Source organism: Branchiostoma floridae, chromosome 1 (assembly GCF_000003815.2).
Source record: "Branchiostoma floridae strain S238N-H82 chromosome 1, Bfl_VNyyK, whole genome shotgun sequence".
Lineage (NCBI taxonomy): Eukaryota > Metazoa > Chordata > Leptocardii > Amphioxiformes > Branchiostomatidae > Branchiostoma > Branchiostoma floridae.
In genome coordinates, this window is record NC_049979.1 from 15,085,156 (window position 1) to 15,111,467 (window position 26,312).

At 40.3% G+C, this 26,312-nt stretch overlaps 4 protein-coding genes across 5 annotated transcripts in view; 3 read left to right on the forward strand and 1 right to left on the reverse strand.

Moving 5' to 3' along the window:
* LOC118409395 (protein Skeletor, isoforms B/C-like) overlaps positions 1–4,745 on the forward strand; it is a 13,515-nt gene extending 8,770 nt beyond the window's left edge. The window contains exons 8-14 of the mRNA XM_035810401.1: positions 939–1,169; positions 1,465–1,702; positions 1,835–2,011; positions 2,239–2,432; positions 2,881–2,929; positions 3,136–3,299; positions 3,680–4,745. Coding sequence (XP_035666294.1) covers positions 939–1,169; positions 1,465–1,702; positions 1,835–2,011; positions 2,239–2,432; positions 2,881–2,929; positions 3,136–3,299; positions 3,680–3,823 — 1,197 coding nt within the window. The 3' untranslated portion in view covers positions 3,824–4,745. The remainder of the gene's footprint in view (positions 1–938; positions 1,170–1,464; positions 1,703–1,834; positions 2,012–2,238; positions 2,433–2,880; positions 2,930–3,135; positions 3,300–3,679) is intronic.
* Positions 4,746–4,896: 151 nt separating this feature from the next.
* Positions 4,897–9,340, reverse strand: LOC118409439 (histone RNA hairpin-binding protein-like). Its single transcript, XM_035810473.1, has 7 exons — positions 9,029–9,340; positions 7,418–7,525; positions 7,113–7,208; positions 6,891–6,950; positions 6,513–6,629; positions 6,022–6,153; positions 4,897–5,604 (listed from the first exon to the last, which is right to left on the reverse strand). The coding sequence occupies exons 1-7, from the start codon at positions 9,205–9,207 to the stop codon at positions 5,496–5,498; spliced, it is 801 nt and encodes a 266-aa protein (XP_035666366.1). The 5' UTR covers positions 9,208–9,340; the 3' UTR covers positions 4,897–5,495.
* A 239-nt stretch (positions 9,341–9,579) lies between these two features.
* On the forward strand, positions 9,580–19,331 carry LOC118409404 (M-phase inducer phosphatase-like). Of its 2 annotated transcripts, none has more exons than XM_035810415.1 (17): positions 9,580–10,141; positions 10,588–10,688; positions 11,250–11,292; positions 11,449–11,484; positions 11,848–11,884; positions 12,262–12,351; positions 12,575–12,661; positions 12,836–12,979; positions 13,476–13,574; positions 13,913–14,062; positions 14,239–14,311; positions 14,465–14,502; positions 14,714–14,776; positions 15,030–15,128; positions 15,787–15,920; positions 16,333–16,450; positions 16,747–19,331. In XM_035810415.1, the coding sequence occupies exons 1-17, from the start codon at positions 9,864–9,866 to the stop codon at positions 16,897–16,899; spliced, it is 1,743 nt and encodes a 580-aa protein (XP_035666308.1). In that variant the 5' UTR covers positions 9,580–9,863; the 3' UTR covers positions 16,900–19,331. The 2 variants fall into 2 exon arrangements, with proteins under 2 accessions (XP_035666308.1, XP_035666317.1); XM_035810424.1 differs by having other exon boundaries at positions 11,851–11,884.
* Positions 19,332–19,499: 168 nt separating this feature from the next.
* LOC118409425 lies at positions 19,500–26,212 on the forward strand. Its single transcript, XM_035810449.1, has 6 exons — positions 19,500–20,804; positions 22,194–22,598; positions 22,963–23,076; positions 24,109–24,380; positions 25,037–25,350; positions 25,604–26,212. The coding sequence occupies exons 1-6, from the start codon at positions 20,696–20,698 to the stop codon at positions 25,689–25,691; spliced, it is 1,302 nt and encodes a 433-aa protein (XP_035666342.1). The 5' UTR covers positions 19,500–20,695; the 3' UTR covers positions 25,692–26,212.
* The last annotated feature ends 100 nt before the right edge of the window (positions 26,213–26,312 follow it).

Consider the following 26,312-nt stretch of genomic DNA (forward strand, 5'->3'; position numbering starts at 1 on the left):
CATCTCCAAGTCCCATTTACCCCCACTGTGCTTAATCATGAAGGCCAAACGTGGCCCAGTTAGAAGTACAGTCAGATCTGAAAGTACATGTGACATTTCCTTCATTTATCTCATGTTTAGTGTTTGGCTGTGATCCTGGTTCGGCTTTGCTGAGCAACAGGCAAAGGGCCAGAAGTATACATGTGCAGTGGAATTCCATTTTGTCGACAGCGACTATTCGAGGTTGTCCAACAATCTCCACACCGTCCGACGGTGCCCGCTGCCCAACAGCGAATACAATACTCAGGATTGTCCAACAGTCTCGCCACACCGTCCGACGGTGCCCGCTGTCCAACAGCGAATACAATACTCAGGATTGTCCAACAATCTCGCCACACCGTCCGACGGTGCCCGCTGTCCAACAGCGAATACAATACTCAGGATTGTCCAACAGTTTCGCCACACCGTCCGACGGTGCCCGCTGTCCAACAGCGAATACAATACTCAGGATTGTCCAACAATCTCGCCACACCGTCCGATGGTGCCTGCTGTCCAACAGCAAATTGCAAACAATTAATACACAAAGTTGTCCGACGATTCGACCCAAGATAGTAAATCAAAATCGTGAGTTCAGATCAAAAACAGTTTGCGTGCCCTCCCATCCTGTACTCAATTCAGATGCAAATCAGGCGGGACACGATGTAACTCTTACAAAATCCACACGAGTTCTCAAATTACAAGGTGGAGCAGATATATCAGTACAAAAAATATAAGTGGTTAACCAAATATATGTAATTCAAATCGCCAAATGAGCTATCAAAGTGAGTGCTGGACCAATGTCTGTGCTGGTGTAGTTTATCCTACCTGTAGGCACTGGACAAGTGAGAAGATAGCCCAGATATCCCTGTGGGTGAGCGAGTTTGTGCTTGATTTTAAAGCTTTTTCCTTTCCATCTATAGCCCATGATGAACTGTGAGGAGCTGCATCGTGACATGCAGGTCAGCTGGACCCTAGCCGGAGATAACCTGGACGTTGAGTTGGCAGGCCGAGTGGAGGATGGAGACTACATGGCATTCGGCATCAGTGGCTGCAACGACCGTGTCTGTATGGTGGGTTCTGATGTGACTGTGGCCTGGTATGATGGCGACACTCCTCGGGCTGTGGACTACACTTTAAAAGCCTACTCTCAGGTAAAGTGACAAACTTCTGTGACACAATAAAAAATATAGGCTTCTTGACAAAAATTACAATACAGTACAAAAATATAGCTCTCATAACTGTATTAGAAAAACCTAGGATAATCACCATCCATAGTTGACCAATAAAGAAAAATCTATGCACGAGTTTGACTACTCGCACACTGTTCTCAAAGATCTCACATTCCACGACATTAAACTGATGTTAAGACCACAAGAAATGAAAGGTGTATGTGAAAATAAACATCTGAAGCCTGTTACCTGCATTGATTCTCCTGTGACCCAACAGTGCAGTGGGACATCTGGAGTGTGTCCGGATGATCGAGTCGGCGGGGCAGACAACAACGTTAACATCACAGGCCGACAGGTCAATGGCATCACCAGGATTCGGTACTCTCGTCCCATCAACACGGGCGACACCACAACTGACAAGGTCATTGACCCATCTCAGAATATGTACATCTCTTGGGCAATTGGACCGATCAACCCAAGCGGCGTCGCTGCCAAACATCACACCAGAGTCGAGGGTGAGTATTCCCACTATACATTTAGTTGTGGACGGCTGGAAGTGCCTGGGTCACATCACTTTCAGGACAAAAGACCTATATGCTTCTTGACACACATATTGATAAAGTCTTTTCTGTGTATCACAATATCAGATCAAGTCCGGATCACGTTTGGCCGTCAGGCTTCTGATATGTGTGAGATGATCATCAGTGCGATGCCCGCCCCTGTCACGCCTTGGCCAACCAGGAAAATCAAGGGCGACCAAGTCACAAACTTCACTGTTCGCATTGGACCAACGGGTGGAAGGAGAGGTTTTGAAGCTATCACAGGTGAGGATGCAGATTCTGTGATAACGATGAATTCACTTAAAGGGAAAGTACCTTGAGCACTGAAGAAAGCCAGCTGATATCCATTGATAATGGTTTTGAATCAAAACAATATCTATACTAGACTATAGAGATGAATATTGAACTGATGAATGGAATACTAGTACATGTATCATTCTAAAGGGGAGGAATGTTAGGAGAAAGACATATTGGGTTGAACATTGTTGCAGGACTGCCATCCTGGGGGATCGCCTATTGGCTGAATGGCCTCCTGATTCCTGAGCTGGAGCTGAAGAGGGGTTGGAACTACACATTCATCGTGGAGGGAGGGGACAACCCCGCCACTCCTGAACGGTACCACCCCTTCTACATTACGGACGATCCCATTGGCGGCTACACACAGAAAACACCTGCAGAAAAACAGGTATGACCAGTGATAATGAGACCTTGGTGTGATCATCGGATAAGAGCAACTCAACTCTGGTTGTAGAAAAAGATACTTGTTATAACTGAAGAAAGAGCAATTTGTCTTGTCATAACTTGCTTGAATATGGATATGTCCTCTGGATATGTCTCTGTAGAACTTCGTTGAAGTCTTAGTACAATACCACATCATAGACAGCCTGTCACACTTGCCTTACTTGGATTGTACAGCCCTGCAATGCTCACTAGGACAATGTAGAGGTAACTAAAGTATAAAGGGAAATTTTGATTGGCACATCAAATTAGGGTGTACATATGTTGTAACTTCACCTCAAGTGACAAAATATTTACACGCTGATCAAATTGACTGATAAAAATATTGTTCACTTCAAGATCGATAGCTGTCTGCACTTTTGAATTTTACAAAGTTTACATCTGTTGCTCCACAGCAAATCAACGTGTTTGCTGGTGTTGATGAGCGTGGGATGCCAACAGCAGGTAATTACTCTCACTTTTAATTCTTAACAATACTTTATCAGTTTTACAGTGTAAATGTGTTCTGTTTGAAATACACTGGGTTTCCACATTTACCCCAAATTTTGAGGTAAGAATTGTTTCCCTAAGCATATGACTGCTAGATCCTATATCAAATTTTATTCTGCACCTCAATTCTTACACAAATTGTTCAATTGTTGCCACTAAAGCTGGCCGCTACTGTGAGTACAACAACCCGAATGGTGACGCGTCAGAGACATCCGAGACGTTTGCAGAGTACGCCAGGACGTTACAGGTGGACTGCAGGCCGGGCCAGTCAGCGCAGTTCACCTGGACTCCTGATGACAACACACCAGACCTGGTGTACTACCATGTGAGTAAACCTGGGGTACTTATATGTGGTTCTGTTGGAGTATATCTGAGTGGTCAAACCATGCGTTACAAAATCAAGCTCTCTGTACACGGCAATCAGTAATGGCAGACTTCAGGAACATCAATTGTAAGTTGGAAACACACTGATGAGTGAAACAATACTCCACGTAACTTTTATAAAGTTCAACAAGTATGAGTGGATGAATGGTAATGAACTTGTTGTATCTCTACAATTTTGTTTTGCATTCCTATGTTTTAAGCAAAGAGGGTCCAGTGGGAGGGCTATCAGATCAGTCTATTTACGAGTCCTTAACAGTGGTATGCAGCAGGGTAGATGGAGCTGGACCACAGTTCGGTGCTGATGACTCTCTTCTGTTTCAGTGCTTCACTCACCAGTACCTCGGCTGGAAGATCCATGTGGTGGATGAGTTCACCTCGGGAGCAGTGGGGGTCAGTGCTGGCACGTTGACAGTTATGGGCGCTCTTATTGCTGGAGCATTGTTACTCAGCTACATAGATGTATAGGGGTATGTGTCAAACATATATGCTAGATCAAATGAATGTTTTAGTCTTTGCACTGTGGTAGTTCTGCATGGGCATGTTAACTGTAAAAGGAGCACAGGCATGAAAGGTGGCAGTGCTCAGTTTGAATGCTCATTTTATCTATTTTGATAGTGAAGACTTTCTTTCCAGGGCGTCACAACCTTTACTGCTCGCATCAGGCCAAGCAGTGTAACTCCAACTCCCTTCACGACAACATTTCCTTCGACAATGACTTTTACTTCAGCAGGAATACGTGCGGGCACGCTTGATGTCATGGGGGCTCTTATTGCTGGAGCACTGTCCGTGTTATACAACTGCATTTAGCATAATATGAATGCAGGATTAAAAGGATGGCTTTATTTCTGCAGTGTGGTAGTTCTATGTGTGTGTACTATAACAGTGCTTTTATGTGCAATGATTAATTGTAAACTGATACTGTTATTCAAATGTTGACCACTTGCGTGTTTGTCTTTATGTACATACAGCAGTTATATGTTATCTTGGTTTCTCAGATTTATTTGGCAGATTTATTAGGGTTCCTGTAGAATGATACCGCTGCTCTTGATGCTTCCAGAACAAGTGTATGATGATGAAATGTTGTTAGCACACTGAAATAGCTGTACATATAGGTGGAACTGCATTGCGTCATAATAATTTAAGGTAATGACAAATGATTGTTGAAATGCCTAAATTTTAGTCTTTAGAAATGCTGTCATCAATCTTGTTACTTAGGATTTGGATAAAGGTAAAACTCTTCTATAAGTGTTTTTCTTTTAAAAATGAGAATTTGTCTAGGAGTAAATCATATGGGGTGAGTTTTTAAAAGATTGTCACTACATTGTTGTACACTGGGCAAGGCTGTATGTTGACGGTTCTCAATAAATGTACACTATGAAGTACTGTTGATCCTGTGCGTTTTCTTCTTTTAACACCATGTACATGGGGGATGTCCCTGTTATCAGGCGGCTCTCACAGTTGAGCTCCGACTCCCAATTAGTTTAGCTGTGAAACACCCGTTCAAGCCAAGTAGTCAGGACATTTTGGTGGTAACTGCATCCTCTTTCACAAGCGACATAAAATGGGCGTCCTGTGTTCAAGGAGGGAGGTTCCTCGAGTTGGCAACCCTTCCCTGTAAAATTATACTGTAATACAGAAACAGCAAGGAACAACTTGCTGACCAATGTACCACTACGAACTAGAGAAAGTATACGAAATAAAGTACAATGTATACGAAAGGAACGCACTTTGCAGCATCAATTGCTACTATCCTGAGCAATATTCGCTATTTTCTAGTCTGGATTTAGGCTCCAACAAAATAGCAATTCTGAGGGGATCTTGTAAAGGAAACTGAAACACAGAAAACTTTATTTCAAAGATGTTTTGTGTACAATGTTTTAAAACATCTGCATGTGGCTATAAACCCTGTAGAACTGCATTCTAAGGGTAAGAATGTTACCATGTACATGAGGTATTAGTACATTAATATATAATATACAATATAAAAAGAAAAGAAACTAAAACATTTAATCTGCAATCTTATGCAAAACCTTGAAAACACTTGGATACCTGTACAAACATAATTGTATGAAATTGAGGATTTGACCTTCAACATTCTCATTGTCGCTGACATGGTCGGAATTCTTCAGTTAAGGTCCTAGATGGTAAAGGTCTGCTCCTTGTCGATGTCCATGGGATCCAAAAGCTCCAGGTCAGGAACATCATCCAGACAGGCCTCCTCCTCAACAATACCTTCAGCTGATGCACTGTAGCAACAGGCATGGTACACATAAGTTGGCTTACTAGGTTTAAGTTTCAAGGCTTAGGAGTAATATTACATTGTACATCCGCTTAAACCGGTGTTACAACATTAGACAATGTTAACTATAATACAGACATCCCAAGTCTGGTACAAAGACCATACCAGCGACCAGTCATGTCAAGTGGATTCTATACCATTGTATTTTTTTAAATCATCTGATACACTCAACATATGTATGTAGACAAAAAAATTTGAATCATACAAATTGTCAGGAGGAAAAGATTTGGTCAAATTCCATTAGAATTTTTCATAATCAAAAGTAAAGATTTGGTCAAATTCCATTAGAATTTTTCATCATGAAAAGTCATAGAAAAGTACAGATACAAAAATTAGTTGCACAGCTACTGCCACAAGTGCGTACCTGACTTGTTCGATCTGAGGGTCCCAGTTATGTAGTTTTTTACGCCATTCCTTAATCCGTCCATCCCATGCACGTCTGCTACACACAGCGAACTTAGTCGGAGTCCATGGGTCATCCTTCTTACGGGCATGTCTGGGAAAAAAGAAGGAAGGTTAGGACATCTTTTCTTGACCTACCACAGTTGCTTTCTTGGGGAAAAAATCTAACAAAACCTACTTCCACACAAATGGGTACTGACCACAGTACAGTACAGAAAATAATGCTGGTAATTTGGACATTTATAAAGAGCTCCTTGATGCATTTCAACAAATTTTACCTGGTTGGCAACTTTCCCCTCAATTTTGTGAGTGTCAATACTTCCTTGTGCCAAAGTGGCAACTTTATCCCGACTGTCTCACTATACCACACCTATCCCTTGACCTCTTTGTGGGTCGTCTTCCACCTTTCCAAAAAAGTATATGCTCGCTTAGATGTCTGGCCTTAATGCTTACCTGGGAGTGTTCTGGCTGTAGTTGTCGTATGCCAGTGTGTTTTTGCCATAGTCAATCTGCTTCTGTCTCCTCATGAGAGTGACTTGGTCAGTCTCACACATGGCGGGATTTGCTTTACTGTAGAAACAAGATGTACATGTATAATTCGTCCCATCATTTTGTACGGTGGAAGATGATTTCGACCCCCAAGTGCAGAGCCCTCAATGAGAAACCAACTTCATATCACGATTCATTATCAGCAGCTTTTACACAACCAATAAGCTGAACTGCTTTGTAGTACTTAACTTTACATGCTTGATTTAAAACCAAAACGCATCAATATGTTTAACAGTACCCTTGCAATGTAAATTTAACCTATAAGTTGCACTTGAATATTACCTGTTGTCTTCTTGTTCACTACTTCCAGTAGAACCAGTCCTGTGACGCTTCTTCTGATATCTGTGAAAGACACAGAAATCACCAGTCTGTTTTGCATCAGGAGATATATTTAATAAAGAAAATAACATGAAATAATTCTAACCACAATTCAACCTCATTACATATAGAACAATACATCCCTAACCACCTCATGGCTGTAGGACTGTCCATAAGGTATCTTACCTGTCTAGTTCCCCCTGAATGATGCTGGTCTGTTTCTCAAACTCCTCTGCCATGTCAGCCCATCCACTCTTGGTTCTGTAGGCTGTGGGACTGGAGCTTAAAGAAAAATACCTTAATTATTCAACATTGGATTTTACCTAACAGATCACTCTAACCAGTCTCTAGATGCATCTTGAGCATTAATCTAATCAGATTCCTCTCATCCTAAATCATGTAATGTCTGATCTAAAGTACTTCATTGCAATATACAGACTTTGCTTACAAACAATACCTAGAAATCATTGCAGGAAAAAGAAATTCCTCACCTGTCTGTCTGTTCCTTCTTCAGGTAACCATTAGGCTTATAGCATGAACTCCTGTTATCTCTCATCTTCTCATAGCTCCTATCTCGAAATGGCCGTCTGTTGTCACTCCTGAAACAACAAAGACCACATGGATTTGATTTTATCTTATAATTTATCGAGCCAACTGAAAGTCATTTAGTTCATAAACTTAAGGTATCTCGGTTGGCTAATTTGGCATTTTGACCTTCCACTGTTTTCTTATTGATGAATTAAGAAAGAATGGGGCCGTAACGAATGTTGATAGATGGGCATGAAAGAATTCTAAATCTGATTTTTTGGGGGCCAAATTGATGACGTCATCATTTTTATTGCCTCTACTATTAATTTTTTCTATGACAAAATACAGCACTTTGGTACATGCCACTGTAATGAAACTTCGTTTTTCGTTGCATAATGATGAAAGCTACAAACTCACTGTTGCGCAAATTGATATCTACTAATGATCTGTAGTAATTAGAAAATGTTTGTTTTCATCTAATTAAAAAAAATTAATTCTTAATAACTACAGATCGTTAGTAGATATCAGTTTGCGCAACCGTGAGTTTGTAGCCTTCATCATTATGCACATGAAAAACATTGTTTCATTGCAGTGGTATGTACCAAGGTGCTGTATTTTGTCATAGAAAAAATAATATTAGGGGCAATAAAACCTGATGACGTCATCAATTTGGCCCTCCAAAAATCAGATTTAGAATTTTTTCATGCCCATCTATCAATATTCGTACGGCTTAAGTCTTTCTGAATTCATTAATGAGAGAACAATGGAAGGTCAAAATGCCAATTTAGCCAACCGAAGTACCTTAAGCTGAAACTCTTGGGTATCTTTTAATAGATATGCCATTAAACCTAGCTCTGACTGTCAGCAAAATTTCTCCCTCAAAATACAGGAAATAGTGTTTCAGAGAGTCAAAATTTCAAACTCTTCCCCACGGAGCATGCTCCTAGATGATCACCATGGAACATGCCCATGCGCTGTAGGTCAGCAATTCGCGGTCACATGCAAAATTTCTGCAACTGCCTCTGTAGAGTTTGCTAGCCTTCTAGAATTTAGCATAAAGTTGGCCTTTCTGAATTTAACGTAAATCATTGACGGCCTTTGTGTGAGTTTAACATAAGCGTTATCGCCCATCCATAATCTATCATAAAGCTTTGTCAACCCCCATGCAGACCCTTATGACACAAATTTCATGATAACGTTACATAATTGTAACGTTACTTGCATACAGTGTTTTTTTTGCCATTCAAGCATGCATAAATAATACGGAATAACTTGAAAGAATATTAACTACCTCAGACTAAATGCATAGTCAATACAAAGTATCCAGGGCGTCACTGCCGTCACATTTAAATCCGGTTGTCGCAAATACACTGCGTCCTTTTCAGGTCCTTTCAGACCAAGGAGGTTGTCTTTTTTAACCTCCTTGTTCAGACTAAGTTAGGTCAAGGAGCCCAAAGCCCTTAAATTTATCCATTTATCAACAACGTTAACAAATGTTAAAAATTGTGTACAGCTGAGCACTATCGTGTGCCAGTACATGTATGTAACGTCAGGAACCAGGGAAGAGAACCTACCGATCGCGCCTGTTTTCCCGCCGCCGCTCAGATTCATGATGCCTTCCCCGGTCGCCATTCCGTGCTTGTCTTTCTTCACGGTCACCACACCGCTGGTCAGTCCTGGATCGCTGTACCTGGCCATTTCCCTTATAGATACGAAATTCTGCGTCCCTACAACCTTCCATCCTTCCCAACATTTTTTAAGAAATTGTGTTCAGCCAATTGAAAGAAGAAATGGCGAGTTCTCGACGAATAAACACAAAAATTGCAGAGGGAATAATTTCTGGCGCCAGACAAATTTCGCGGGAACTGGATTTCCCAGCATGCAGTTAGAACCTTACATTATTGATATAGGAGAAAAAAAATAATGATATTCTAATTATTTCAAGCAAGAAAATAAGAACAACATCTCATAACTAACAAAATAGAAATTTAATAAATCAGAAACTTGGAAAAAACATACCAAAGTGTTGACAGTCTTTATCTTTTTATTGTATTTTTTCGATATTTATTCACACATTACCTATTTCTATATGGACTAGTCTACTCACCGCAGGATTGGTCAGGGAGTGGCTATTTTGCATATGTGTTATTTTTCGAAAATGGCGGACTTACACCAGAGTTTATAGCTTGTACATAAGCAATCCAGCAATTTAGCTTTCTCTGTCTTAGCCTAACTTCCCAAATACCTGTAGATGTGGAGTCCACCAGGTCCTCTTATGTTTATCATAAATCTGCTAATATTTTAGTGTAGTGGGGTCTGCGCTGGGGGACGCTGTGTGGCGTCTGACGCGTTGGAGCAGTGACAAAAGAGATCTTCCAGCAGCTGCAAAGTCTGGTGACCTTGTCCAAAATGGCCAGTCCACCGGTCACTGACGCCAGAACTACGGACAAAGAGGTAACAAACGCGTGTGGTGATTGTCATGAAGCGCAGCAGGTCGATGTGTGTACCGATTTGCCTACGGAGTCTGACAAGAGAGGTCTTTTCCTGGAGTTGGACCTTGCTCTCCCCATCAATGGCGGAGGGAGCACTGCGAAGCTATCTGTCGACCACACGAGCGACATTCGGCCCGAGCTGGTGGTGTCTCCGATGTCAGACCTGGCCATGAACGTCAGCATGTGTGAACTAACGTCAGTATTATATATACTTCAGCACAATATGTATATACACTCAGCACAGTACAGTATTTGATTTGGTGAGCACTGCAAGATTATATCAAGGAGGTTAAAAAATCCAACAGCGAAGAAGATGGGGAAAAACTTGTCTTATATTATAACATATAGTATTGTCAGCTGTGCAATAATAATCAGTAATAAATAAATAGTAATCAGTGCAATATATTCTACAGGGCTCTTGTATTAATCTGTCCACTTTTTTAAAAACTTCCTTGATCTGGCAGTGGCAGTGTATGTCAAAAGAGTTGGTTATGAAATCTAGTTGCTTACTCTCAAAAATGGAACTGTAACAGTAATAACAAATTTTGTTGTCCGTCACTTTAGATTGTGATTATGATTATGTGTGTAATATTACATTGTAACGTTATAAGTCATAACTTATGAATTTCCTCTTTTCTCAGTGATGGAACACCCAAGCGTCGACTTCAGTTGTCTCTGACTCCAACCCCACAAAGTGTGACACCAGTCATCAGAAGAATTTCTTCCATCTCTTCTTTCACAGGTACATGTGGACATATAAGGTCTAGTGCCATCCTGGTTACTCAATGTGCACTTCAAACGTTGTGCTATGTCTGGTATCACAGCAGATGATGCTCCAGTGGGAATCGGGACAAGTCGGATTACCACCCACTTGGACCAGTCAGCTTGAACCAACACCATTGGCAGTTGTAACTTGTTAGGGAGGGATATGGTTAGGGTTTGGCCAAAGTGTTGTTCCAAACTGGCTTGATCAGACATGGTCCCAGACTCCGATTTCACAATGGCCCAAGTCATCTGACATTCCTGAAAGAGAATACCTCAGGCCAGGAATATTGGCATGTATAGCAAACAAGTTCACATTTGCAGCATTTGTAACCTCTCAGCAGTGTCAGATGCAGCTTGTCGTTTAATGGTTTTATCATCTTTTCACTAAGGGTGATACCCTACAAATGCATACATGTATAAATTATTTTTATGCAAAGTAAAAGAAATTCCCAAGAATGTTTAAATGTAGATCAGTATAGACTACTACAAATGACAAAAATAAATATGTTTTAACTTGTTCTGTTGGATGAAATCACAGATTCACCAAACCATGTGGAGGACTCCCCCACCATCCAGCAAATGTGAGTAGACTCAAATGCCCTGTACTGTACGTCTGGTAAAAAAATGGGCTGTTTTCAGCAAGACATACATATTCATGTATATAATTTATGAAACAAGGTTGTGGACCCATGTCTATGAAAATATTTACCACTTACATCTACCATGTTTTTCTTCAGGACAAGCAGGTTGCAGAACAGGAACCCTGCACTAAGGTAGATAACGATACTAAGAGAGAGACATGAGAATGTCTAAATACATGCAATTCAATACCTTAGCTAAGTACAAAGCTGCTGTCAAATGTACATGTTTGTCAACACAAAGTTTGACAAACTTGTTTGGTTTCAAAGTTCACCAGCAAGTCTTATATTGCACATGTACTTGACACTGTAACTTCTTTTTTTTTAATTGTCAGCTTAATCCATTTTTTAACTAGGTCACCTGGTAAGCTGCTATGTACACTGCTAAATAATTACATGACATCAGCAGTGATAAACATTAAGTCAACTTTTATTTAGACCTTTCCGATAGATTTTGAAAAGTTTTATATTTTGATTTTTGCACTGACTCATTTTCAGAAGACCATTGTCATTACGGCGCCATCAGTCCATGCCAGTGAGTACTCCTGCTTTTTATACTCAACATACTCAAGTACCAGACTAAGTGTCATTTTGTACTGCAAATTATTAAGAGCATAGCAACTGGAAGCCCATAGCAACCTTTAATCCATCACAATCAGCAGGGCATAGTCTCTGATATTCTGTCTGAGGATGACATTTGCTTAAAATGTGTACAATGATCCACAGCAGGATGATCCTAGTTCAGCTCATGTATGTGCCATAAGGATAATAGGCTGCTATACAGTCAGAGGAGCTGAGGGGGTTATGATTTTAGGCTATCTAATTAATTTACAAGATGATTTGCACGTCTTCATTATTATTTTGTTCATTTAGTTGGTTGGGAATTAGAAGTTTTATACTGTTGTCTCCCAGGTCCATTTCCAGGGATTCAGTCAGGAGATAGAAGGACAGAAGGAGAATGTTGAGGAGATCGCTTCAGGCAGCCATGGAACAGACCAAGAGGTACTGTAGGATTCTAAAATTCTTAACCTCAGCTTTCTTCTTTCCAAAGCCATGATTACTTCCTCCTGTTATTGGTCCCACCTGTAGCCAGATATCAAGCTTACATGTAAGTCAGATAAAGTCCACTCTGCAATGGTAGCAAGATTTGACATGGTAGATCTCAAGCAGAATTTATTTAGCCTCAGTTTTTCCATTTTGACATGATTTTTGTTCTTGGATATAGAAGAAGGAAGCAGAGGTTGAGAGTCATCCCTTCCGAGTGCCAAACAGGCCTCCCACCAAGCGTGGCCTGCACCTCCCAGTACCTCAGGTAAGGGCTTTTCCTAGAAAAGGGTTCACTACAACATTTCTGAATACTGGCAAGTATACAATCTATCTGTGCATACAGTCAACTGCATTTTGTGAGTCAACAGTTTGGTTAACTTTGTTGATTGAAATTTAAAAACAAGGACTATGATTATGTCATCATTTCTGTTTACTGCAGTGTTTAAAGAAGTCTCCAACAGCACCTGGGAGTTTAGAGGTGGCTGCAGGGAGTTCAGCAGCTCTGCCTGAAGCCCCACCTCATATTTTTGATGTGGACAATGATGATGACTTTTTGGAGTTGTTGGTGGCAGAGCAGGGTCAGGTATGTAGTAAGTCCTTTTATACAAGCCATGAGAACGTGTGAACAGGATATACTGATGGTCTGATTCCATCTGACTATCACTATCTGAATCTGATCTGTTGCACATGTGTTTGTTATGATGTGATGTGATGTGTTGAACTCAAAGTCTGACTAAAACTGCCTTCCAGGGGTGCAAACCTTTACCAGGCAGATCAGTTGCCTCCCTTATATGATTGAAAGAATTGAAAGAAATAACAAGAAGGGATTTCATGGTAGTCTTGAATTTACATTGACACTTGTGACAGATCAGGTATGGCCTGGTCTGGTCCTGACAGAAAGGTACAAATGTACAATGAGTATGATACTTTGATGCATTTGCATGTTTTCCATTATTAACTGCCCATCTCATTGTCTTTACTTCAGACCTGCTTTCTCATTTTCTTGCATAGAATTGTAGAAATAATTCCTGAATAGAATTACAAATAAAAATTTGTCCCACAATACATATTTTGTCCAGGTTGCCGAAGAGAAAGTTTCGTCCAGTCTGATGAGTTTAATGAATGCCCCACTACTTAGTTCTGAGGCTGAACACAAATCACCTGGCGAAACACCCAAGGTTGGTGATGTTATAGTTGTATCATGTCCATCTTGGAAAAAAACTGAGGTTTATGCCATTATTGTCATGCCATACTGGTTACGTACATGTGTATAGAGATCTTTACGAGAAACTTCCAGGCTTGACTGTCTACAGTAGTATCATGATGAAGTGTTTTAATTAAACACAAATCTGTAGGTGAGACTGTTGGAAACTCCATCAAGACTGAGATGAACAATGTCAGATGTTTTACATGTGTATTCCCCTATAGGAAATAATAACTTACATGCTCTTGACAGCTAGTGTCAAAGTTTAGATAGGTCTGTCCTGTGGCTGATGTTTGTCGATATTTTGTGAAGGGTTCTGAACGGGGCCAACCCCGGGGGCTTTTCCGATCTCCGAGTGCGCCCAGGTTGACAGGATTAAAGCGGTCGGAATGCTCCACACAACGTGTCAGTCCTCTCAACAAGAGAAGAAAAAGTGTCTGTGAAGATGAAACTACAATCCAGGTGAGTCCATGTATGCTGTTAAGCTTAGTAGCTACAATGTAGTAAGCTGTGGATCTTTAACTTGATATTACTTATCTAGATCATAGCAAAAAGGAAATTCCTATCATTTGTAACTAAGTGTTGTGTTGTTGTTTTTTGGTGACATTTGTTGTAAGCTGTACTCTGTTTATTTCCAGCCTATTCGGCCACCTCTCTATCGTTCCCACTCAATTTGTGAGGTCGGTGGTTTCTCACATTACCTGAATGCAGGTGAGCTTGTTACTGATGTCTTCCTCTTTGTAAGACCTGGTTAGATATGATGTGAGAGGCAAGGCAGTTTTGGATACACATGAATTTGGACCAGATGATAACAAAAATAATTTTAGCACATGTATTAATTTTGTTTTCTTTCTAATGTTTTAGGTGGAGAGGGCCATAACTTGATAGGGGACTTTTCTAAGGTAAGATAAGATTTCCTTTAACAGTTTGCAGTTTTAGAATAAGTGGGGAACCATTCAATATTGTGCATAGGAGACACATGAAGACAGGGAGATTGCAGTAGTGGCTTCATTTTTTTCATTTAAATTAAAATCATCTTAAAAGTAAAATCATCTTCATCTTAAAAGTAATAATAACCATTGTTTGTGTCAGTAATCCCCTGTTCTGTTACAGCCATATTGCTTACCACTCGTCAAGGGCAAGCACCAAGATCTGAAGAGTATAACACCAGACACTGTAAGTCTGTTTTATGCTGGAAATATATTAGCATTGTCTGGTTTACTGTCTCAACATGTTAGAATGTTAGGTTTCTGTGGCTGTTATTGTTTGACTGTGCATATGACATTGGTTGTTTATTCCAAAATTGAGGAAAAAATCACTGGGTAAGCCTTTGCACTTCCTTTAAATTCCTAGATTAAGTATAAGACATGATATTATCCATATTATGTCACAATTTTCTAATCTTTTTGAAATCCATACTTCTCCACAGTTGGTTGACCTGTTGCAAGGTCTGTACAGTGGACAAGTACAGCACTTTGAAATCATTGACTGCAGATATCCTTATGAGTACAAGGGGGGGCACATTAAGGTGAGTGCAAGGACTCAACGTTGTAGGAAATAAATTGTATGATATTGACCTCTCCAAGGCCTACCTGGGGATGTTCAATTGTAATTCATCATTGAAAGGATAGTATATGTATAATAGTGTAGAAAATTGTGAAGTTTCTGTATATTTAGTTATACTTCTTTTACATGTTGCACACCACTGTGCCCTGTGGTATTTACAACCCTTTCCAAGAAGCAGGGCTCAAAATGCATTTACCTGCACTTGTACAGGTAACATAACTACCTGCACCAGACAAATTTTACCTGCACCACTCTGAATTTAGGAAGTATGGTTGTTGGATCATACTAAAATTGTTGAGAGGAGCCATTGCTATTTTTTCTTTTAGATCTATACTTAATAGGTGGTAATAGTCAATGCAGCTTATAACAATCCACATACACCTATATTATAGGACATTTATGTATAAAACCCAGTACATGGACCAGCGCAGGTTAGGTGCAGGTAGACACTAGAAATACCTGTACAGCCCAACTTTTACCTGCACTTACCTGCATATGCAGGTGGTATTTCAAGCCACAAAGAAGCATGCCATATGATAAGTATTTTGCAAACGTATTGAAAGTATACAGTACTATGTGTTACCTTTTATGCTATGTAACAAGATTCCATTTGTTTTTAGGGAGCAAAGAATATCTACAGAAAGGATGAAGTTCTGTCAGAGTTACTCCGCAATCCACCAAAGTATTCAGACAGTAATGAGCGCCACATCCTGGTGTTCCACTGTGAGTTCTCATCGGAACGAGCGCCAAAACTGTAAGTTATTGTCCCATGTCTGTTACTGTATCCACGTCAGTACTGGTTATTTTGGACTTAAAAAGATAGATAAAATGTTAGAGATTTGATAAAAGCACCACACTATTAAGGAAAGAGCCTCCCTTTAATCTGTATGTAAATTTAACTGTGCATTCAGCAGTGATTTTGAAAACGAGGATTGAATGTCAAATGTGAGAAGTCTCAAGTGTTCTTTCTAGATTTAAAGTGACCAGTGAATCTGTTTTACTTTCACTGCATAGCACTTTATTTCTGTTTTCTTCAATATGTGACACATAGACTGCATATAAATTCTTTTAGCTTGTCAAATTGTTAGAAATCAAAGTGGATTTTCATGTTACCCAATAGATTTGTTGAATGTAAGGACATTGCATACTTCATAAATTTTTCCCAGGTCCAGATTTCTCAGGAACAAAGACAGAGATGCCCACAAGAATTGTTACCCAGGTCTGAACTATCCTGAAGTCTACCTGCTGGATGGAGGCTACAAGGCCTTTTATGAGGCCCATGAGGTTAGGGCTATACTACATGTTCCTGATATGGTATAGTACAAGAAAGTTGATAAAGTCAGATCTGTATGTATTATCATAAGATCAGAACTAGATATTCATTCATACTCATTATTATAAGACCAGAACTAAATATGAGGCCTGACAGTTTCTAAAATGGACGACCGTCACACTATACAGATAAGACAATCAAGAGTGCAAGAGTGAATTTTTTTTGTCTTGCAAAGCATGTGCAACCCCAAAAGCTATACCCTGATGTTACAAAGAGAAAGTGAAGTTTTTTTGTTGTTATCCTACAGAGCATGTGCGACCCCCAGAGCTACACCCCTATGCTGCACAAGGACTATGGTGAAGAGTTGAAGAAGTTCCGGCTGCGGTCCAAGTCGTGGGCGGGCGAGCGGCGCCCCGTGATGAGAGCAGGACTAACCCAGAGGTTCAACTCTGTCAGGTGACAGGGAGCTGCTATATACACATGGACATGAGGCCACACGGATTTATTTCTATGGTTCTCAGACACATTGAACTGGAAATTAGCCAGAGGACAAAATTAGAGTGTGGAGATGAACAAGTCTGTAAACTCACTCCCTTTGTGTATCAAAGTGAAAGTCACAGTCTTGGTTTTCATTTTCACACTGTTTGTAACCTGAGAACCAATGAAATAGATGGATGTGTCTTGACTGTGCAATAATGTAAGGCAGTAGAATCCTCAGGCTTCCCTGTGGGAAGAACAATTACCTAACACTGGTCACCATGAAGTTTGAAAAAGGCTCTGGTGATTTTGGAAGTTTACTCAACTTAAAATACAAATGGTACCAAATGTATAATGCCATAATATAAAGGGGCCATGTTCTTTAAAATAGCATGCTAAGCTGTACATTAACCCTGCAACAAGCTAACATATTAGAGCTTCAAATTGAGTAGACTTTCCAAATTTCCAATGTCCTGTCACATTTATAGTGACCAGTATTGTATTGATGTATTTGTGAAGCTTCACTCTTGCTTTTAAAACATGTGTATCTATCACCTTTGTTACAGGTTGGTAGGGCGTGCAGTAGCACTCCTGTTTAGTTGGGTGTTTTTTTATTTTGTGATTTACATCAAATTTTAATTTCTATGTATTAGAATGGCAGTACTCAAGAATCCAGTGTGAAATAAGGCAGCAAATTTCTTTGTTTTTAATAGTTGAAAATACTGGCCAGTTGAACTTGGGAAGCAAGAATTCTAAGTTGATCAAAATAGCCCCCATACATTGGTGACAACAATCTGGATATGGCTAACAGCAAAACTAGTGAAGTAGTTGACTCAAGTATTCAATTGATATAAGTTCCCAAAGTCTTGACAATCGTCAGTACATTTCACAGGCAGAGAAGTTTCCCTGTTCTCTGATTAAATCCACTTACACTTGAATCCTGAGACAGAAGTTGGTTATTCACAATCAGGTAAGGCCATCAGAAAAACAGCTAATCATGTCGGGTTGGTTTTCCTGCAGAAATATAACCAATAAATGTCAGTGCCTTTTATTCTTTGTGAATAAATGTTAACAGCCTTCTGTGCAAGGGTACAAACATATCTTATGATGAAAATTTGCATAAATATAAAGGAATTGTTCACAATTTTCTGTTTTCTCAACTTGATATCTAGACATTTGTTTCATTACCCTTGTCGATGCTGTCTTGTGATTTACATCAAATTTTACCCCAATCAAACACAAATTTTGTGCTGAGACTAATAGGCTCAAGTGCCAGCCATTGTGTATTAGATGTCTTTGTAGTACATGTAATTATAATACATACATTTGCATATTAATCATTACTACTTTATTTTGGAGCAAAAGTGTACTACATGTATATGTAGCTCAAGAGTAGGAGATTACAATTGTTTAGCTGCTAAATGTCTATATCAAAGGCCCTTTACACTGAACTGAACTACACTTTTAAATAATTCTCTACACTTTTAAATAATTCTTGAGATTATAATCATTTCTGCCGAGCAGTGCTCTGGTATTTTGAGACAATACATTTATTATTGCCAACTTTGTGTTAAGTGACTTCTGCCTGCCAGCCAATGTCAGTCAGGAGAAGACCCATGCAACACATAAATGCACACATTAGTCATGTGACATGACTGACATGTAGGTAATAACATACAAATGTTCCCATGTGGTATATATGGACAATGGCATAGGTGATGAGGGGGTACATGTCCAATGTTCCAGCATGCCAGTGAAAGCAATAGGGTTGTCAATGTGTAGTTGCCAAGTTTATTTGTGCCCAGTTTCCACCATTTTCAAGTGGCATTTTCAAGTTTCCACCATGGCACAATGCCTTAAGATGGCACATACATGTATATCAACAATTGAAATCCCATGACAATTTAATTTTTTAGCAACCATAATGTGGCATAAGCATGTTGTAAATGATAATGACAAGACATACCTCCTTCAGCAGAACACAACCATACTGACTGAGCAGGTTTACTTGGAACCTACAAGATTAATTTCTTCTGCATAAGGCATGATAGTGGCAGCAAGGTGTACATGTACTGTAGTTGTGTGTTTCAGGACAACCATTGAGTTTAAGTAACAGATTTGTTTTTGTTAGATATTACACTGTTCACATATCCAAATACTTCATTTGTCATGATGTACTTTGTCTTGCAATACAAACACTCAGGATATCTTTCATGCTTCATATTGATTGTTGCAACAAGGTATATTTGCAGCTAATGCTTTTGTAACAATTTTAATGTCCATTGGACTGTTAGATCTCAATCCATAATAGAATTGAATCAATGATAGCGCTTGAAAATAAAACAAAGGAAGAATGAATATTTTGTTATGTGCTTTGGTTTTATTAAATTTGCTGATCCCTGCATGAAAGGGAAGAAAACACTTATTGTCTTGTTTGATGTCTGTATTTTATTAGTCTTTCTCTACAATGATGAAGTAAATCATTGGAAATGCATGTTTGTAATTCTTATTACTTGACGTGCACATACACACATACTGTGTCAGTTTCTCTGCAGTTTCTATGTAGTTCTTAACAATCTCACTAGATGGGGCTGTAACACGTCTGATTAACAGTTTTGGAGTCCTTGGATTTGCTCAGTTCATCAGAAAGACAAGCAACTATCCGCAGCAAGTATTGGAAGGCGCTGTCAGCATGCTGGTAATGATCAGGAGCTGTTTGACGTGCATTTGTTCTGACCTGTATCTCTTGTTTGTGATGGTTTATTCTTTATAGAACGTAAGGTTTCTATGGATGAGTTATGAATCAACATGCACTTTCTTTTGCTTGGAAGAAGAGTCGCAGAACCAATAGAACAGTATGCTTGCGTGGATACATGTTATTTCATGGGACTGGTTGTATTTTTACGTAACGTCTAAACCTGCCCCGAGTTTGCCAATACAAGTGTGCATGTAGCTATGAGCCGCAATTCGATTTTCATATTAAGACAAACCTTTATTCATCGAAAACAGCACCCGAGTAGAATCCCCCTGCCAGCAATTCCAGTCGTGCCTCCTGTTTTCCACGTGTTTGTCCAAACCTGTCCCGAGTTTACCAATCTTTCTGGACAACACTGATAACGCCAAGCAATTCAGCGCCAACTGCAGTCTAATAGCCCCGGTCTTATTGTCTCATTCTTTGGTAACCAGATACATTGATGTTTGTCATTGTTGATAAAGGAACTACAATAAAAACACCCGTTTGACAGATACTAATCATTTTGTTGTTGTCTTGTACCCCAGCCTTTGTTGGTACACATAGATGTATGGATGAAGTCGCTCAAGTCACGAAAAATAGTCCCAGGCGGGTATATGACATTGGTCTTTTCCTTATTTTTGCTCGCTTCTTTCAGCTGGAGACCATGCGCCCCTACTCCAGTGTCCGGTTGAGACGTTAGTTTTGAATTTTAGACATATAGAAATGATATAAAAGGGATCATAGTTGAAACTAATCTATCTGTTTAAAGCCTGTTCTATCAAATCCATATCCAATTCTCGTCTTAATACAAGGCCATTAAAAGGATGAAACTCATTTTGTGTTAAGTGTCTGCAATTCACTATCGCGGGATATTAAGGCACGGTGCTATCGCCTCTAATCGCGGTGAGGGCTAAAGAGCGACGCCTGTTCAAACGTCGCACTGCGCTGCGTCAATCGGTTGCGTGGAAATGATAAAGCCTCGTTCCACGTTGAGATTAATCCTTATGTTGGCGACGCGCCAGACAGTCTTGCCTTCCTAGTCTGTATGTTTTTGCACTGTCAGTGGAGGACGCTCGGCACAGACATGGGACAGATCATGGGTCTTTCTCCCCTGTTGGTTGTGGTGCTGTTGACTTGCGTGGCGCTGAGTTCAGGTAAGCTCATCACATGTGTGAACAAAGAGCTAGTAAGTTTGTAGATATTTAGAAGGAAAACAAATCGTTTCCTATTATAATGAGCGCAACCTGAAATGTAAAGCGTGATTTCTTTTATACCAACTTTCATATCTCTTGCAATTCGTAGGCCCTACACTAAGTTCTTTCTTTCCCTTTTTTTCTTGATATCAAGTCAATAGGTGACCACCTCACTGAATGTCATGGTTAGTAATGGTGAGGAAGCCCAGTATTCACCAATGTGACGGAAAACAATTCGGCGATGGTACAAACGTACTTGAAAAAAAACCCTTCACGACAGATATCATAGTTACAACGGCAGACGGAGCGTATAATTTAACATCATGTGACTAGTAGCTACGACTACGGTGAATCTCACGATACTCAAGCAGGAAGATGTTTTGCTATTTTCTTCAACAATTTGGCGAAAGTTTACCTTGATTCACCCAATTAAGAAATCAATTAATATTCCGCCCAAAATTAGAACATCAAGTGCATCTGCTCATCTCTCCAGCCATGGCTCACATTTGTTTATGCAACTTTGGACGCCTACGGTAGTTCTTAAAGACGCGTTGTCTCTTTACACCAACTATAGATTGTTTCTGAAAAATATCACCACCCTACCTACCCACCGAAACAGTTTACATAGCCGAGGAAGAACATCCATGGACAACCTTCTCACTATCTATGGCCCGTCGCTTAGACGATGCCAACGAAAAAAATCTTGTGATTTAGATTCATTTAGTACAAAATATTGACGAATGACCAGTTTTGAAACAGAGCACCTCATCAACACCTGTCTAGTATGTCTTAGTGACGCAAATGTTGAATCATCTGATATCTATGACAACTTTTATGTGTGAAAGACTGATGGCTTCGATCGGGGTCAAATTTCCCTGGTTGTGTTTCCAAAATGACCTTTTGCAATGGCAACAGATGTAATAAACATCGGCAAAATTTTTGATATAAAGAAATCTAATAAAATCAAATGAACACTAACGTTTATCCGTTAATTACTTTTGTACATTAACAAGAAATACATCCAAACATTTTTCTTACTCATACTACTTGGCAAAACCAAAATCCATATATTTAATCACAAAAAGTAGAAACTATAAAACATAGTGGATAAATGTAGAAGCAGTTATAGAAGAGCTGGATAAGTGTCAATAGTATATCTATGACGTTCCAAATACAAATATCTTGAAAGTTGATTCGTCCTTTCTATCAAAAGAGTCCTGCATACGTTGCTCGAGTATCCCACAGGAAATTGTGTTTGTATTGCACATTACATATATATTTCTTATATCGTAGCACAATAAAGAAGTTTAGTCTCACACTTGTCACTTAACGATCCGTTTGCCTCTCCAGGACAAGACTCTGCTGCCTGTGCCTCCCCACCGCTTGTGATTCACACAGACTCCGCTCCTCACGAGTTCACGTCTCCGAACTACCCGCGCCCCTACCCCCGCAACACGTACTGTGAGTGGCTCCTGGAGGCACCGGTCGGACAGAAGTGCAACCTGACGTTCGTGGATTTCCACCTGACAGGAACCAACTACTGGGGGAAATGTCCGCATACGGACAAGGTGCAGATCTACGACGGGACGGACGCCGAGGCCAACGTCACGCTTTTCGGCACGTTTTGTGAAAACGATCAGCCGACAGGTCAGTACGAGTCCAGAGGGAGGCATCTGCTGGTGACGTTTGAGAGCACTACCATCAACTACTTCAAAAGGGGCATAAAAGTGCATTATGGATTTTCTCAGTGCACAGGTAGGTGATTAGCTTTAGATACAAAGTTGATCGTCTCGCTAGATTGAATATGTCTTAAATGCGCCCTTGCAAAAACTAAAAAGCTTTTTCAAACACTATCATGGTTCATTATCTAACATTCACAATTTGAAATGTATGTATTAGAAGATCATTTACAACATGTCTGGTCAAATGTGGATTTTCAGTATAACATTTTCAGTCTATCAGACATACCAAATCATTGGTATTTGCATCGCCCTTCTGGAAACTTTTATAGATTTGAAGTTTAGATGGACCCAGAAATCTGCAAGTGACAACGGCATTGAAAAGTAGAATGGGCAGGCTAGCTTACACACATATTTCTGCATCCCTTTGTACTTTGCAGACGCGTACGAATGTGCGTCCAATCCGTGTCAGAACGGAGGCACATGTGTGGAGGCCCGGTGTGGATATAACTGTACCTGTACCAGGAACTATGCTGGGCCAACGTGCCAGACAGGTAGGTTGGAGAGCCGACTAAGTTTCAATCATCTTGTCTTGTCAGCACTTAATACATGACTGTATAGCAAAGACGGAGAGGGGTAAAACAGTAGACAAATTATGAAAAGGCGGAAAAGGCACCTAACGTATTATCTATCTTGAAACAACGCAACTTCAGCAACTGCATATGTGATTGTCATATCTCCAAGAGACAAGATAATCTGTCACGACGATGAAGCATTTCAGGGAGCGGCTAAATATGCTTCGGCGTATTCATGCTTAAAATCATGTTTGAGTAGGATCTAGGCGTGAGCCAGACTCTAGCCAGGCCGCGAGAGAAACTTGGCCGACAAACTACCTCCCTGTCTAACACTTCCCCGGAGAGCTTATCTAAGGTCCTCGGTCGCCGAACAGACTGTCTGCCGGGCCTGGTTAAGGTCTGGCTCCCAGGGTATCAAATACATGCCAAAGTATGTACAACGTCAAGCTTTTAAATCCTAATAAGACAGCTATGATTGTTTTTCTTGTACCGCCGAGTTTGGTCCATAAAGATTTGTTCCCCTGAGCTATTACACAGTACGTGTGACATAAGGAGCTAGGACAAGCAGAGTGTTTGCTGTTACAAGCCATTCCGTATAGAATGTTAATGGCTTCAATAATCGGTTCATAGAGGGGTAATGGCTCAAGGTTCTTTGCCTCTGTGTGTGCCCGTACGAAATCGTCAAGAAAGTGGGTCATTAGTCAATTCCTGTTATCGGTGGAACCTTCTAATCAAAGTTGGCTAAAGGTTAAGAGAGAAAATGTCCTCACATAAGATGTGAAAAAGAGTAATTTTTCGCTCTGAGATTTATTTCATCATGTTATTGCGGAATTACTTCTGTAGAAAACTGGGCCAGCAAAACGATTGCCAAAATGATGAAATTAGCCAAGACATTTATACCACAGAAGGCAGCTATTTCATTGCATGCATAGGATTCAGTTGGCACAGCAAACATCATTTACGTTGATTCGTATTAGCGAATAATCGTATTTTCGACGTCGTGATGTGTAGAGTTGCCGTGTGCCTCGAGCCCCTGCCCACCGGGGACTGCCTGCCTCAACAGAGGTGACGCCTTCTCGTGTGCCGATGCTCCTACCACTCCTACACCCCCGACAACGACTACAGAACATGCTACCACCACTCAAAGCACGGTGCCTCCTCCGACAACAACTGTAAAACAATCAACCACTGCACAAACTACACCGCAGATGCCCTCCACCACATCTTCAAAACAACCGTCCACATCGCAAAACACCGTGACATCAAGTACAAAGGAAGCAGAAGTAATGTTACATTTAATTACCGATTCTTTTATGGACGACAACACGTGTACAGTTGTTACCACGATCAAACATAATCCCTGTACATAGTAGCCACAGATATATGCATGTTGCTGGGCTTTCCAAACAGAGCGTTTCTCAGGACATGTATGCGTATTCAATAACACCAGTTGATAACATTTTCGATGGTACAGGTATGTAGCGCCACCTTGCGGGTCGTCAATGTAAGACAGTATGGTGACGTCCTTGGTGCTGAATGTAATATCAATCTGTACTATATCTTGCATTGCACTTTGTTGACAACACAAAATATAACTTTTCTGTTTTTAGATCATCTCAGTAAAACAGCTCGAACTGATTTATGATGATAAGGCTACATACGACAATCAGTACACATCACATTTTTTCACATTTCCCTTCACTTTTCTATCGGCCTTTAGAAAATGCCAAAATGTGAACCAATTCTTTCCCAGAAAAAAATTTTCAATAAGATCACCAAGGCATTGCCGATAAAGATAACACAAGTAAATGTATTGCTGCTGAATTGATTAGTTACGATGGGATCGCAACCAACTTGGGGTGTTTTGCATTTGAGGTAACGGTAGATTAATCGTCTTCTTCTCTTTTCTGTTTTTCTCTTCCCTCCTTTTTTTTTACAGACGTTAAAGACTGAAATGGCCTCGACGAAGACCCAAGTAACCAGGGCAACGGCTGTCACTGAGAGCAATACGCCGACGCCAGATGACCCTAAAACCACACACACTACGTCCTCATCGAAGACGCCACCGCCGGACGCCAAGCAAACTGCAGCTCCGACAGGTGATTCACCCAAGCCGCAGGGCCAGTCGGGACAGCCGGAGTGTGAGACTGACGTGTGGAACCTCTCGGACTGCGGCTGGACTTGGTGGCTCATCCTAGTGGTGGCGGGACTGGGGGTCGCCATGGTCAGCACCGCAGGCGGGATGGCGTACAGGTAGGGATATTTTACCTCCATCCTTCATCCAGTGCAATAATATTCATCAAATCATATTGAAAAAAATGGAGTCTGTATTGTTCAAGGCGTATTCCATGTTTCTGTCATTTCACAACTCTACACTAATTGTTACGTGAAGTTCATGGCTAATGTAGACTTATAAACTTTATAATAAAGAACTAAGTTGTTGGTAATCGTTTTTATCATCTAGATGATCCATTACCTTCACCTATGGCCGGTTCTTTGCCATCAGGTACTGTAAGCGGAAGAAGTCGGGCCGTGTGGTGACGCCGAGGTCCGTAGCAGGCGTGCGCCTGGAACTGGAGGACATGGACGACTGACTCTCACAATGGAACATCTCATCACAAGAGTCATTAGAGCGGTTTATTTCTAAATCAGCAGTTGTTTCTTTGTTTGCTTGTCTGTTTGCTTGTTTGTTTGTTTGTTTATTTAAATGTTGTTTTGTTTGTTGGTTCTTTGAATAGCAAATAGCATGGTTGAAATATAATGAAAACATTTTTCGGGTTTTATAAACCTCTGTATACATTTGACTAAAACTAGCAACGCCATACTGACATTTGTACCTAAAAATGTATGCTATCAAAAAGCTAATGAAATGGAGTGTGGTCTCACAGTAATGACGTTATATCCCCACATGTGAGAATGTATGTAATCAATTTAGCTATAGTATTGAGTCTGTTGAAGTAACCACATCACAGTACTTTGAAAGACCATTGGATAGTCGGTGTATAATTCTAAAAAAAGCTAGACTCTGGTGCTGTAGAACATTAACTGGGTGATACGATATGGTTTCCATAAGACAGCACCAAATGCTTACATTAAAGTGTGCATACAAAACGAACACACATTTGTGCAGTTCTCTCTTCAGAAACAACTATTATTAGATCATCCCACATTCCGTAACATGATCTCGCTGCCAAGGATCGATTTCCGTCTGATTT

What these genes read in the sequence shown, in the direction of transcription:
- LOC118409439 (XM_035810473.1), bottom strand. Translation starts at nt 9,207, where the DNA reads ATGTTGGGAAGGATGGAAGGTTGTAGGGACGCAGAATTTCGTATCTAT. An exon ending in ATTCAGGGGGAACTAGACAG is followed by an intron (nt 6,951 to 7,112) that starts GTAAGATACCTT and finishes TGTCTTTCACAG; the next exon opens with ATATCAGAAGAAGCGTCACA. An exon ending in CCTCAGATCGAACAAGTCAG is followed by an intron (nt 5,605 to 6,021) that starts GTACGCACTTGT and finishes CTGTTGCTACAG; the next exon opens with TGCATCAGCTGAAGGTATTG.
- LOC118409404 (XM_035810415.1), top strand. Translation starts at nt 9,864, where the DNA reads ATGGCCAGTCCACCGGTCACTGACGCCAGAACTACGGACAAAGAGGTA. An exon ending in TCCCCCACCATCCAGCAAAT is followed by an intron (nt 11,293 to 11,448) that starts GTGAGTAGACTC and finishes GTTTTTCTTCAG; the next exon opens with GACAAGCAGGTTGCAGAACA. An exon ending in TCGGAACGAGCGCCAAAACT is followed by an intron (nt 15,921 to 16,332) that starts GTAAGTTATTGT and finishes AATTTTTCCCAG; the next exon opens with GTCCAGATTTCTCAGGAACA.
- LOC118409425 (XM_035810449.1), top strand. Translation starts at nt 20,696, where the DNA reads ATGTTTTTGCACTGTCAGTGGAGGACGCTCGGCACAGACATGGGACAG. An exon ending in TGGGCCAACGTGCCAGACAG is followed by an intron (nt 23,077 to 24,108) that starts GTAGGTTGGAGA and finishes CGTGATGTGTAG; the next exon opens with AGTTGCCGTGTGCCTCGAGC. An exon ending in CAAGTACAAAGGAAGCAGAA is followed by an intron (nt 24,381 to 25,036) that starts GTAATGTTACAT and finishes TTTTTTTTACAG; the next exon opens with ACGTTAAAGACTGAAATGGC.